General features: G+C 33.5%; 1 protein-coding gene across 2 annotated transcripts; it reads right to left on the bottom strand.

Moving 5' to 3' along the window:
• Nucleotides 1-11: 11 nt before the first annotated feature.
• Nucleotides 12-11,808, bottom strand: LOC120082961 (prostaglandin reductase-3). Of its 2 annotated transcripts, XM_039038412.1 has the most exons (18): nt 11,402-11,806; nt 10,541-10,714; nt 8,775-8,956; nt 7,757-7,862; nt 7,535-7,611; nt 6,901-6,991; nt 6,135-6,324; nt 5,713-5,839; nt 5,056-5,136; nt 4,856-4,957; nt 4,309-4,404; nt 4,051-4,125; nt 3,716-3,835; nt 2,658-2,786; nt 1,707-1,784; nt 766-852; nt 336-422; nt 12-222 (listed from the first exon to the last, which is right to left on the bottom strand). In XM_039038412.1, the coding sequence occupies exons 1-18, from the start codon at nt 11,454-11,456 to the stop codon at nt 172-174; spliced, it is 1,908 nt and encodes a 635-aa protein (XP_038894340.1). In that variant the 5' UTR covers nt 11,457-11,806; the 3' UTR covers nt 12-171. The 2 variants fall into 2 exon arrangements, with proteins under 2 accessions (XP_038894340.1, XP_038894347.1); XM_039038419.1 differs by lacking the exon at nt 12-222 and having other exon boundaries at nt 707-852; nt 11,402-11,808.
• Between the last annotated feature and the right edge of the window lie 2,587 nt (nt 11,809-14,395).

Raw genomic sequence — 14,395 nt, forward strand, 5'->3', positions numbered from 1 at the left:
CTTTTTTTATTTTCAACAATGAAAAAAAAGGGGATTTTATTGGTCATCAAAGAGATTTCCCTGCATAAGTTTTGGGTTTTTTTAGAACTTTACAGCAAGAGTTAGGCTTTGGTTTCTCTTCTTGTACGGACAGTCCAAAGTTAGAACTTTGGTGGTGGAAGCATTTCAGTTTCAGAGCTTTGATTTGTGTTCAATGAAGGTTGGGTCAATGCATACAACAACCTGTTTTTATAACCCAAAACGTTTTTCAGGAAAATCCAGATTAACAAAAAAAGAATACTATTTGGAAGTCCATACATTCTCAACATTGTTCCAAAGAAAGAGAAAGCCCATACCTTGCCAACACTTTTGCCTGAATGCAGATATTCAACTGCATCTACAATCGACTGCACGCCCAAAAATCTTTTAGGATCCACCAAAACCTGTAAAGCGGATTTGAATCATCCAGGTAGAAAGAAGTTACAAAGGTTGTATGATAAGAATTTTGATGAAATACTTCATTACTAAATGAAATAATGAAAGTACTAGAGATATTTGTGTGTGTATTATTATTATCATTGTTGTTGTTATCTTGTGCTTGTTTCAGTAGAATGTAGTCCAGAATAACATTCCCTTAAGCATCTCATTTTCCCAATCTATTGTCATTTGTTTCACTACAAGTATTTTTACTCTTCTCTAAAAAGAAGTACATTTTTATTTCTCCTACCTACTTTCTCTTACTGGCACCATAAAGCTGCAGTTACAAAGCAGACTTTAAGCAAATACCTTCAGCTTGCCTGAGGAGAAGAGATGAAATAATCTATCCAAATGTTGTTGCCAGAGGTGAGCATATTGTATGAGGAAGAACCCAGCCTGAAGATTATTAAGAACTTGTAGTGAAAATGAGTGATACAATTATTACACAACTAGTTGATACAAGGAGGTAGAGATAGTATGACAACGGAATATGATACATTCATGTGCTAAAAGGTATGGAGCAGCCCTTGAATTAGCTAGATATTCTTATGTAGCATTATAGGTAGGTGTAGACGTTGTTATTCATTTTCTGTCCATAGAGGAAAGCAGCATGCAGTAAATTGATGGATGCCACAATTATTGTACTAAGGATGCATACAAATTATGAATTAGCAAGATACAATACGTCAATTCAGTATTTAAGCTCCGTTTGGTAACAACTCTTTGGTTTTTGAAAATTGTGCTTCTTCACACAACTTAATTATGGTTTTCATATTTTTAAGGTAAATATTTGAATTCTTAGCCATATTTTTTAGGTAAACTTCTTAATCATGGTTTTCATATTTTTTTAATTTTCAAAATTTGGCTTGGATTTTGAAAACACTCATAAAATGTAGACAACAAAAGATAAAAATCAATAGATGGAAGCAATATTTATAGACTTAATTTTCAAGAATAAATTGGTTATTAACGAGAGCCAAAATATTAAAAAAAGAAAAAATGAACAAGTCCTAAATCCCAAGTGTGTTCGCTCAAACCAATCCACTTATACAAAGAGACTCTACAACTAGATTCGACATGAAGAAGAAAAAAAAGGGAAAATTTTACACCGCTTGAGAGTTTTCTTTCCAAGAAAAAGTTGAAAGTGGGGCATAATAGATCTTATTTTGTGCATGCGCGCGTGTTTTGTGTGTGTGTGGGGGGGGGGGGGGGGGGGGTAACAGTCATCATGAAATGAGATGGAAACATACAACAGTTTGGCTCTTCTTTAGAATTTTCTCGCAAAGTCCTGGGTAATTTGATGGCTCCCATCCGTTCTCTCCTTGATACTGAGATGAAAGTGAAACAATATAACAAGAAATTCAAAAACAAGGAGAAAAATACTTCCTAATTTTGAGAATAATACATGTGGGGTGGAGCTATGGAGCTACGAACAACAAACTGACAAATTATATTTCTAAGCAATGAAAAAAAGAAAAAAGAAGAGGAATATATTGACTTATACGTTTGAAAGTTCATCTGGATCCAATAACTATTTATGGTAGATTCTGCAGGGTAATATCCAAAGTAAAATATTGGTTCAAGTGGTCTTAAGTTCAGTTTGGGAATCTGGTGTTAGCTTCAGTAACACTCACATTTAATCTACCAAGCGAAATTTCACTACGTGGCAAAATAGAGATGTTCGTTCAAACTTCGCATAGATTGTCAAGAAATATATTTCGACTCGATTAATTAATCCTATTGAGTGGCATGCAGATGGATTTGCATTCTTTAACTCACTGAAAACAACGGCATCTAAATTCTAAGGCTAGCAGAAAAATGATATCTAGAATATATCATATCGGCAATTCACTTTCAGCAATAATCTTGAACTGTAAGCATGATATCGCCTTCAACAACTACTTAAACTGCTTTAAGTACAAATCTTGATGACAACAGACAAAAGACCATCCATTTTTCATGAAGCTCTGATGAATAAGACCTTTCTTTTTCCTTGGAAATAGTATAATAAAGCAAATAAATGCAAAAATATAAACCGCACACTTGATAAAAATGAAATACAGTATTGCTTGATAAAAATGAAATACAGTATTGCTTGATAAAAATGAAATACAGTATCGCAACAGTTGAAATGTTCCACAGTAACAAAAGCATTCAAGTACAAAGCAACAGGATGGACATAGGGATTTCGGAAAACTAACCTGTGAGATCATTCCGATCACAACCAGTCGTCCATAGATAGCCAATGCATTCAAACACAAACTAAACATATCACCTCCAACTGACTCATAGATGATATCAATGCCTTTAGGATACTCCGTCTTTAGAACCTGGAGAAGCAAGGTTTATAAATATACCCCTCCCGAACTCTAGAATTGAAAGGAAAACTGACTTCTTGGAATGAATCTCCACATTTCTTGTACTAAAGAAAGCATTTATCTTTTGAACCTTTCACCATAACTTTTATAACCAAACTGAAGGGCACTGACACTCGCAAAATAGCTTACACTACTGTGACGCCTATGTCAGATAGGAAAACAGCCTAAAGTAATCAGCTTAAATAATATAATATATAAAGTTGTAAGCATATAATAAAATGCAGTTCGAATTTTGGAGAAGAATGAAAAGACTTTTAGATATTGGGAATAAGAAAACATTTAATTTTGTGGTTCCTAGTCCCACCCACCCACACATATTTAAAAAAATAATAATAATAGAACCACTATCAAATAGGTTCTGTGAAAAGTATTTTTCATTTTTAATAAAATATGGATTATGAAGAAATCAATATCATTAGAAACAAGGAAAGTAAAAAAGACCGGTATCAAATAAACCCAACGAGCCAAAAGGATAACATAAAGCTCCTCATTTTAGGGTTGTTCGAAAGACTATCAAGTACAAATGATTTTAGCCAAGGGCGGAGGGCTCAGTGAGCAATCTCCTAAATCTCACCGTCGATCTACAAGACCTATGAAAGAGCCTTTGCTTATTTTCCTACCAAAATTGAATGTCATCAGCAAAACTTGCAGTTAATAAAAACCTCGAGCAAGCAAGATATTTTTCATATAGCTTTATTTTTTTTCCATTTTCTTTGGGGGAGGGGGAACCTAATTCAAGTAGTCAGATAGATTGTCCATATTATTGTTCTAGATCTAACTCACAAGCAAAGCTTTCTGTTCAGTTTCAACTTAGCACCTGCTAAACAATCAATCTCAGGAAAAAGATAATGAAAAATTTAGAAATGATTTTGGAAACATACAGTTTTAATGTCTTCAGATCTGTAATCTATAACTCGATCAACTCCCAAATCTTTTAGAAGTGTGGCTTTTCCCTTACCTCCACACGTTGCAACAACCTTATTTCCAGCTAACTTGGCAAGCTGCACGTTTGAAAATAATGTGAAATGAATGACATTTATCTAACAATTGAAATTAGTAATTACCATAAATGTCGAGAAATGGAACAAACAGACTGAGCATGGAAGAGAGTTGGAAGGAATTTTCTCATAGGACTAAGAAAAAGAATTTCAATCCTTTGAAGGATAATGTAAAAATTACATTATATGCCTAGAGAGAGAGGAAATTATGATTAAACCTGGACAGCGAATTGCCCAGTGCCTCCAGCAGCAGCAGTGACAAGAACAACCTTTCCAGATTCCATTTGCGCTGCCTAGATAAATGGTGAAAATAATTATCAGTATGCTTAGAGAACTAGCATCTGTGTAAAGCATAAGATGATCAGACCAGTACATAAAGAATTTTGTAGAAAACTCAGAAGTTTATATGATTTTTTAGTAGAAAATGTAATTAAATCAGTCAGCAGAAGGAACTGGCCACAATTTTCAGTAAAAACCTTTTCTAGAGCAATGGAAGCCGTTAGTCCTGAAGTCAGCATGGCAACAACTTCTGGATCGGGTCTTGCAACAGGAAGGATATGTTTTGAATGAATCTGTTAAGTAAAACCAAAAAGTTCTCAGTACAAATTCCAAACATTGACACATGCAACTCTCTCCACCTCTCATTGAAAATGTTCAACAAACAAATTCCCGATGGGAAAGGAAAGAAAAATGAGACAAAATAAGAACCAAGAGCATTACAAGCATAAAACAATATAAAGAAATAAAAAACCAACGAGCCATCGAGCTAAAGGATTCAGGAACAACAATACAAAGAAACCACAAGGCTCCACTGGAACAACCCAAGAAAAAACTCCACGAAGAGATGATCTAAACACATTGACATATGCAATCAAAATCACCAAGGCCAGGATCTAAAAGAGAAGATTCACTCTCCGGAATTCCAAGTGTGAGATTGAAATACTTGGAAACAAATTAGGCATAAAGATGAGCAAATCATCCCAAGACTCGATGATTGAGCCAAAATTTTTAAGAGAAATTCACCGTGACAAACTCTGCATAACTTCCAAACGTCATCATTGCGGCAGGAGTTCCAACCTTCAGGTGAGTGACAGAATCACCAACTGCTGCAATTATACCCACACCCTGCCATGAAAATTATTTTTATTATTTAGAGAAATTGAGTACAATCGTAAGAAGCAATGGTCTTATTAACCAAACATTAAAAAGTTAACCCTGAGAACCTCAAAACCAGCATCTAACGGAAGGATAGATTGAAGATCTTTGTTGCTACTACCGAAATAATGACCTGAGCTGAAATTTACCTGTAAATTATACTACAAGTTAGAGGAGAAACAAGATCTTTGTACATGTTATTACAGTAGTATAACCTAGGGGTGGGGCTTCATAGTCCTTTAAGTTGTGAGAATTGAAATGGAAAGAGTGCAAATAATTAGGAAAAAAAAATACTAGATGACACAACAGGGTACATTTTACCTTCTACCTTTTGGCTCTTGTTAACTAATCATGTTGTTTATGTCAGGACTCAAAAAGTAAATTCTGAATATACACAGATGATCTGGTCTTAGTATTCATTGGTGAGTATAAAAGTTGGTGATTTGAAGAAACTTCCAGTGTCTGAGTTAGAATAAAAAATACGTTGGTTTAGGAGAATTATCCTCAGAAGTTTTATTGCCTTTGCACTAACATCAGACAGAACCTCATTCTGATGAAACGAAAATGGTGCAGCGACAACTAAAAGAGTCCAGTAAGGTTTAAACAATAAAAAAGGGGGTAAACAAATAAGAACATAGAAGTGTTTGTGAAAGTTCTACATGAAAGAAATGGTAAACACTGTACAACAATAAGATCTACTGAGATTTTGAAACTTTGAAACTTACATCGCTTGCATTTACGCCAGCATATATGATTTTCACGAGAACATGATCTGGTCTGATGGGCAATCTCAATGGTGAGCGCACAATGCTAGTTGCTCCACGAAAATTGTGGCTCAGAGTATGAACAACTCTAGAAGAATAGTTAAATGAAAATGTAAGCAATTACTGACTAGGGGTGAACGACTAGATAAACTAAAAACATAGAAGCCAACATGCTGCAACAAGGACATGCCATTGGCACATAATCTGATATTATTATTCATCTATATACACCCAAATCATAGACATCAAAGATGAAACAATGCATGATGTTGCACTTGACTCAATTGAATATCAAATTTCAAACAACCATATTGAAATTCATCCTTCATAAAATTGAATCATTGAGTAAATAGTGGAATTTCCGAACACAGAGCATTACGCACACTTTTTCAAAACTTTGGGGAATATCCATTTTCTGAAAAAATGCCGATGAAGATTTTTTTCTCAAATGCGAGGAAGGAAGCAAGTATTTTGCTTCTTCTGTAGAGGTAGGCCAGTACTCCATCCCTCTGCGATTTGTAATCCATAGGCATGAACCAGCTTTTCTCTCATCGGTGATTAGTTCAAAAGTACCTAAAAAGCATTGAAGCATGGAATATTAGAATCTGACTTTATTTGGAAAAAGCATGGAGAAAAATTTTGATTTGCAGCTTGCAATATCTTTCTGACATGTTTAACTAGATATGCACGATGGGATTTTATGTGCAAGTGTACTTGAGAAAGGCCCATTTTTATAAATATACGCAGTTTAAAAGTATCACCAAAATCTTAGATCCAAAGAGAGTTTTTTGTGGTCTTCTTTTATTATGACCTGCCTTTTTTCTTTTTGTTCTTGTGGCTGCCACGTTTTTCGTTCTGACTACAACTCTATAACTCCCACCCCCCACAAAAAAAAAAAAAAAAAAAAAAAATCACAAAATAAAGAAGAAGAAAACCCCTTCCTAAAAATAAATGAAACAAAAAACTGCTGAATGCAGTATGGTACTATGTTTAAAACTGTATGCGGAATGCTAATAATAGTTAATAAAACATTGAAGGATGCATCTATCATCCAATAAGAGTCTGTAATCAGCAGGAGAAAATTTTCCATAGAAGGGTAATTGAATTCTACCACAAAAATTATCTATGAATTGACATTGAATAACGAACCTTTAATCACCATCTCCATGGGAATAAAACCTCCCAATCGTTCAGCAAACCTTTCACCTACTCCTGCTGTGGCCAGCTCTGTTTTGACGAACTGCAAAGAAATTTTGGGTAACACATGCAGATAGAATATTTGGTACTCGTCAATGAATACAGGTGAATGAATAGTGCAAACGGAATGAAATGTTATATGCAGACTAAGAACAATACCCAAAAATTGACACATGGGCCCTCAAAATTGATAGAAATTGCAAAAGAATTTTGATGATACAAAAGGAAGCCAAAGACAGAGACCTAATGGATAATAATTCCTCATTCATGAAGTCTTAAACGTGAAATCCGACTACCAACTGAAAATCCTTTCAGGCAAGATAAAATGTAGTAGGTTCACTATACCACGTAATACATGAAGAAATAAAGATAAAGTAATTGAACCATAAAACAAAAGAAAGCTGAACACAAAATAATTGCATGAGACCATCAAGAAACCACAATAAGCATATCACTCATAATCTCATACATCTTGTGCGTGCCCCTTTTAACAAACCTTATATTGGTGATTGAAGATGTTTACCCTAAGGTTGTATTTTTTGGACATTGGATAACATTGACAAAATGCTTCAACTTATCTCCTTACCTCAGGACAAAGTACATTGATCCGAATCCCCTTGCGTTTGTATGGAGAAAGTGATCTAGTAAACATAACAACACCACCTGGAAATATAGAAACACAAATTCGAAGTCATCTTTGTAATTATCGACATTCATTAAGTCATAACTAACCACAAACAGTTTAGAAAAAACAAATTGCATAAGATATGAGACAAAATAGAAAGCAAATAAAAGATAGATAAAACACCTTTGGACGCAGTATATGCAGGATCTGCAGATAGTGGATAAAGACCTGAAGCAGAGCCTATGTTGACAATTACACCTGGTCTTTCCATTGATTGCATGGTCCTTATCTGGTCCAGACAGCAGAGAGAGGCAAAGACGTTAGTTATAAGTGAGTGAGTTCTAAGAAGTTCAACAGTATGTCTATTTTGGCACCAACAATGCACAGTTCCATAGAATTTTTCTTCCTCTCAATGACGGATTTCCCAGAAGAAGAACAGAAAATTTTGTTGAATACGCCTATTGAACTCTAAACTCTTTAAAAAAACTTAGCCATAATTTTTGTTGCCACATCAAAGAAACAAGAGATTAGATATTAGATCTTTTTTCCTCAAATAAATAGAGAGTATTTAATTAACAATGCTACTCCTTCTCTAGATACTTTAATATGAACAAAGGTTACGATGGAAGGACACAGGTAAATGCATATTACAGGATGTTAACAGTCAGAAGTTGAACAACGGTCTCCTTTCCTCATCTCTTCCCTCCCAAATATCCTACTCAACTGTATTTTGAACTGTTGTTAGTTAATTTAGGAAGGATGGTGGGTACATGTAAATGTAGGATTAAAAAAAATTACAACAGATTAATGGAAAATCAAATCCTCTAGGACTAAAACCAATCTCTATGAAATTTCTTTCATTACCAAAACAATTCATATGATTAAGGATGGCCTCAGTAACTAATCTGATAAATTATATGTTTTATAAGCAAACCAAATACGAGATCGATTCGGTTTGAATTAAACAAGTTTAAATTAACTGAAATTATCAGAGTTCCAACCAAAGATGGAAAAAATAATGTAAGTGTGCAGATGGCATGGAGTTGAAGGGTAGAGTGAATTTATTAATGATCCAGGCATCCAATTAGTAGAATTTCCTATCCCTAAGCAAGCCAAATCACAAAACCAAACTTGGCCCTGACAAAAAAGAACACTTCATGGTGTAATTATGGAGAAAACCAAGTCCAATAAGAAGGCATACTGCAAGTTGAGTGCATGCTATGACACCAAGTAGGTTCACATCAATAACATGTCTCCATGTTCGAGCACCATCAGTTTGATCCCTATGAAATACTATTTTGCTGCCAATTCCAGCACTATTGATACAGATATCTAATCCTCCATATGTTGTTAAGTGCTTGCCGAAAGCCTTCTGTACGTCATCTGCGCATCAGCCAAGTTAAAATTGAGTAAACATATAAAGGCATCAACTTATTCTAACAAATGAATTCGTAGAGGATACGGAGTAAACCCCCCAAAAAATATCTACACTCTGTGTTTGGCATATTCGTGCATTGTTGTGATTTATTAGTAATGCAACAATGATTCATAAAGAGTCAACAACCAATAGCATCCTAGCCCTGCCTATGCATCTAAAGGCATCAAATTAATTTTGATAAATATTCTGATAAATGTATTGGTGGAGGATATTAGTTTTTATTTTAATTTAGTAACTAAGCAAAGAAAGGAAAAAAAAAAAAAAAAAAGTAGAGAGAAGGAGAAAAAGATCTATACCTCAAAATAGGGACACATCTATACCTCAAGTTTAGATCAAATGGAGTAGTCTTTCTAAATCACAATCTTTCAGAAATTTCTGTTATTGTGGAGGGATTAGAACAACCCCGTCTTCAGCAAAACACTACCTACATTTTATGGATCCATAGATTCTATTTTTTTATTTTAGCTCTACTGGCGTACATGTTATTCCCCCTTTTCAACTAAGAGTCTTATTAATAATGACCTCTTGGCAAATTGGACTCTTTTGTAGTCTTTGACAGGGTCTTAACGTTTAGGGGCTTCCCCTCCCATTGCAATATTAATATTTCATACCATCAAAAAATATAGTTTTTCAGTTATCGCAATCTCCTTGTGTAACCTCCTTAGTGCTAGGTCTTTCGGTATGTTATTGGTATAGTCATTTCAGAAGATTTCCCGTTATCACCAAGATGAACAAAAAATCACACAAATGCATAAAATTGGTTCAGCTTCAAATTTTTCTGCTTTTTCCATGCTTACCACTGTTATCTTGGAAACAAAATTTTTTATTCGTACTATGACAAGATAGAAATAACTCCTATTTCCAACATGAACTACAAAATGGCTTACCAACTGAGAGAGACACATTTTGGCTGTCGTTGCCCAAGTGCTAAGAAAGGGGATATAGCAAGTATAAGCAAGAATTTCGGTGGAGTCCATCCTATTATGCCACAGCTGAAAGTTGTCTGTCTTCAAAGGTTCTTTGGTTTGGTAAGTTTGAAAAGTTGTCACTGGGGTCTTATTTCTTAGATTTCTTTTCATAAAACTGAAATAAAATCACTACACCCCTCTACAAGTATGAATGACCACAAGCTACGCGTTGAATTAACAATCTCTTAACCATACAAATGAAGAAATATATCCAACTTTAAATTTTAAAAAAAAAAAAATCAGGAGAAATGACAAGAGCCTCGTAACTTTCATGGAAGTGAATAGCCCATTCATAGTATTAAACTCCAATGTGAACAATAACAACTATAGCCATGGGCCCGTGAACATACTAAAACAGCTTATTACAAATGACAACTAGAACATGAAACTAGCAATTCAAAGCCAATATTGACGTTTTTTTTTTTCCGGAGGTAACCAACATTGACGTTATTAAGTTAACAATTACAAGAGATGGATGCAATAAGGAGGGAACCCCACCAGAATCGTTTAAATAAATAAACAATATAATAAAATTTATAAGATCGGAGAGATTCCACTTACTTGTGTTGGTAACATCACATCTTACGAATATTGCAGGTGGAACCTCTGACTTTGAATGAAGCTTGGCATTCTTTTGTTGGATAATGGATACAACTTCCTGTCCCTTTTCTTCAGAAACATCAACGACAGTCACAAATACTCCTTTCTCTCCTAGAGCTAGGCAGATCGCTTTACCTAAACAGGAATAACCACCAAATAACAAGATATAATGAGCATGCCATCAAATATCAAATATTAGAACATAGTAATAAAATCACTGCATTTAAGATAACTGAATTGATTTTTGGTTAATCTTTCCCTAATTCTTAAACGGCTCAACGGTCTTTCCAAAGCATAAAATGAAAATCCACGGCTTGTGTAAGAAATCCTTTTCTATTGGTTATTTCCATACAATACTTGTACACAAGTTCAAATAAAATATATACAAACAAGGCCAGCCTAAGCACTAAAACACCATTGCAAGAGTACCAAACTCTAAAAGTTAAGAACAATGATAAGTTTTAAAAATTTCCCCGTGATGCAAATGCAATTCAACATAACTTATAAACAGAGGACGGTTTGCTCAATCTTGAACCAAAGCTTGTCGGAGAAGAAACACGTGAAACCGATACATAATCAAATCCAACGATATAATTCAAAATTCAGAAGCTCGCAACTAAACGCTTCAAATTAGTTCGAAGCAGAAATAACTAATTCACTCAGCTACATGATTAAGACAGTCCATCAACAATACAGTTAAAAACAAGAAGTCGTTGACGATGAAATCGTCACCATTTTGAGGAGAGTTTACACAAATAAATAACCAGTTACGGCACCAGAAACGCATCAAACAAAATAAAAAGCAAGACAGAACAAAAATACCAATTCCAGAAGCTCCGCCGGTGACCAAAGCCGATAATCCAGGTTTCAACTCCATAGTCAGATTGGAAATGGCGGAATAACGGGTGAGAGGAGGTCGATGAAGGAAGCGAAACTGCTACCGACCTATTTCCATGTGTATTGCGTATATGAATCTATATAGAACGTGGGATAGAAGCGTGTCCATGCTGCTGATCCAGAATGGGAAATAATAAAGATTGCGAAGAAGAAATCAAGCGGTAGACGACGAAGAAGAACCGCTGGAGATTGTGGACCGATCAGAGACGTGGTAGATTTGAGAAAGTTGAGATTTTACGGCCAATCAGAATCAGGCGCTAGTCGTGAAAGTGCCCAAAGCCGGCAGAGATATTGTAAATATCGAGGAGTTGACGTAGCTGAATGGGTAATGTTTATGTGTATGAAATTATGAACGAAGCAATAATGGAAACAGAGTTCATTGTTTTTTGCTACAATATGTACCCATAGTGGAAACAAGGTAGATGTGTTTTTCATCAAATTAGAGAGTGAAATTAATTAGTGAATCTCTCGGAGATTAGTTGGTTGAGTCTTTTGCCAAAATCAGTTGGTAATCATTTTATGGTTTGTTTTTGTTTTTTAAGATTAAGTTTATTTCATCCACCTTTCTTACACCAATTTGCATCTTTTTTAGTTATAATGATTGAATTTTAAGTTAAATTCCAAAAACAAAATAATTTTTTGAAAACTACTTTTTTTTAGTTTTCAAGATTTAGTTTAGTTTTTTAAACAATCGGTGAAAAGTAATAACAAATTAAAAATTTGAAAGTGGAAGTAGTATCTATATACTTAATTTTCAAACACAAAATGGTTAACAAACGGGGGTCTTAGAAAATGACACAACTCACCCATTTTATAGGCTCAAAAATTTTTTTAAAAAAAATCACTATTTAAGAATAATTGTAAAATGTCCTTTCGTTGATGTCATGACTACATGAAGTTATAGTATTATCCTTCATTTCTTGATATTTTTTCTTCTTCATATCTCCTACTTTCTAGCGCGTCTTCCTTTTCTCCGACATGACCACAACTTCCCTGACACGAATAGCTCTAACGCAGTCAACTTCAGGTAGAACGAGACCACTAAGGGCAGATGAGAGGGCACGCGGACGAGAGATCGAGACAACAAGAGAGTAGAAAGTGATGTGAGAGAGGAAAGAGATGGAGCAAGATAGCAAGATAACAAGAGTAAGAGGTCATTCCGTATGCGCAAGGGTTTCGTTTTAGTAATTTCAACCAAATATTAGCAAAGGATAAAAAAAAACTTCATTTTCAAAAAATGGGCAAATATCATTTTTCTCACCCAACTTGGGTCATTTGTACTAAAACTCCAAAATCAGTTGAACTCAACTATTATCAATCTCAAAGTAGAAGTTGGATTCTATCATCCATATATTGTGAAAAATAAATAGTTAGAGTCTTTTTCATTTTTAATCTATTAAACCAAATCAATGTTGGTTGAATCACGAGTCTAATTTTTTTAACGAAGTTTAAGAAACTAATAAGTAAAATAATCGATGTTTTGTAATTTTGGATCCAAGGACGAATTTATCGTAAGTCCTTACGTCCCTCAACTTCAATGTGTTTTCATAACAGTAAAAGAAGAGTCATTTTAATTATTAAAATGATTATTTGGCAATTGACATGGTGGTAGAATGCTCCAACCTCCTTCTATAGGCCAAGATGTTGGTGAAGTAAGAAAAAAAAACACAATTATATAAATTAAGATTAAATTATAAGTTTAGATTTTTTATTTTTAAAACTTGTATATATTTGATCCATGAACTTTAAAAAATGTAGACTTAGATTTTTATTTTATTTTTTTTATTAAATCTCACACTTTCAAATTTGAGTCCAATAAATTTCTAAATTTTTTCAATTTTGTTTAATAGAGTAATAAGTCCTTGGTTTTATATATATATTTTAAAATTTATGGATCTACCAAACACATAATTGAAAGTTTAAATTTCATTACACATAAATTCAATTTTAGATGTGAAATAAAAAAAAAAAAATTTGGAGATCTATTAGACATTTTTAAAGTTGCGTGATCTACAAGACACAAAATTGAAATTTGTAATTTAAATATTTGGACTTATTTTAATATTTTACAAAACTTTAAACTAAGCCCCTTAACAAAAATTATGAATCTGCCACTACGTGGGTCCTTGGGTTTAAGAAACTCTTTTGGTCAAACAAGCAAGGGAGTACTTCCATCCAGGAAAACTTTAAGTAGTGTCTATTAAATCCTTAAACTTTTGATATACATTAATGTTTGAACATTTGACATCAATTTTGTTTAAGTTGTAAGTTTAGGTCTCGTCTAACAACTATTTTCTTTTTTGTTTTTGTTTTTGAAAATTAAGCCACTTCCATCTTTAAATTTTTCCTTTGTTATCTATTTTTCACAAATGGTTTAAAAAAACCAATCCAAAATTTGAGAACTTTAAAAAAGTGTTTTTATTTTTTGAATTTGGCTCAGAATTCAACCATTGTACTTAAGAAATATGCAAATCATTATATGAAATGTGGATGAAATACGCTTAATTTTTTTAAAAAAAACTAAAACTAAATGGTTGCGAAACTAATTTTTTAACTTTTAAGTTTGCGTCTCTAAGTTTTAAACAAATTGTAATGGGTTTTTAAAAATATGCCTTTAAACTTTATTCCGTATTTAATAAATGTTTTTGACCTATTCAACATTTAAAACACATTTACAAAGCTATTAGGACTTAAGATTGAAATTATAGGTACTTATTTGATACCAAAATTAGTTTTAAAGGAAATTTTTACAAATAAAAAAAATGTTAAATTATTTATAGAAATAACAAAAAAAAAAAAAAAAACACTGATAGACTTTTATAGACTTTTATCGACGTCTACCAATGATAGACATCTATCAATTTTTATAACTTATAGATATTGGTAGACTTCTATCAGTCTCTATAAAAAAAGATTAAA

The sequence above is a fragment of the Benincasa hispida genome, chromosome 1, assembly GCF_009727055.1.
Source record: "Benincasa hispida cultivar B227 chromosome 1, ASM972705v1, whole genome shotgun sequence".
NCBI classification, from domain to species: Eukaryota; Viridiplantae; Streptophyta; class Magnoliopsida; order Cucurbitales; family Cucurbitaceae; genus Benincasa; species Benincasa hispida.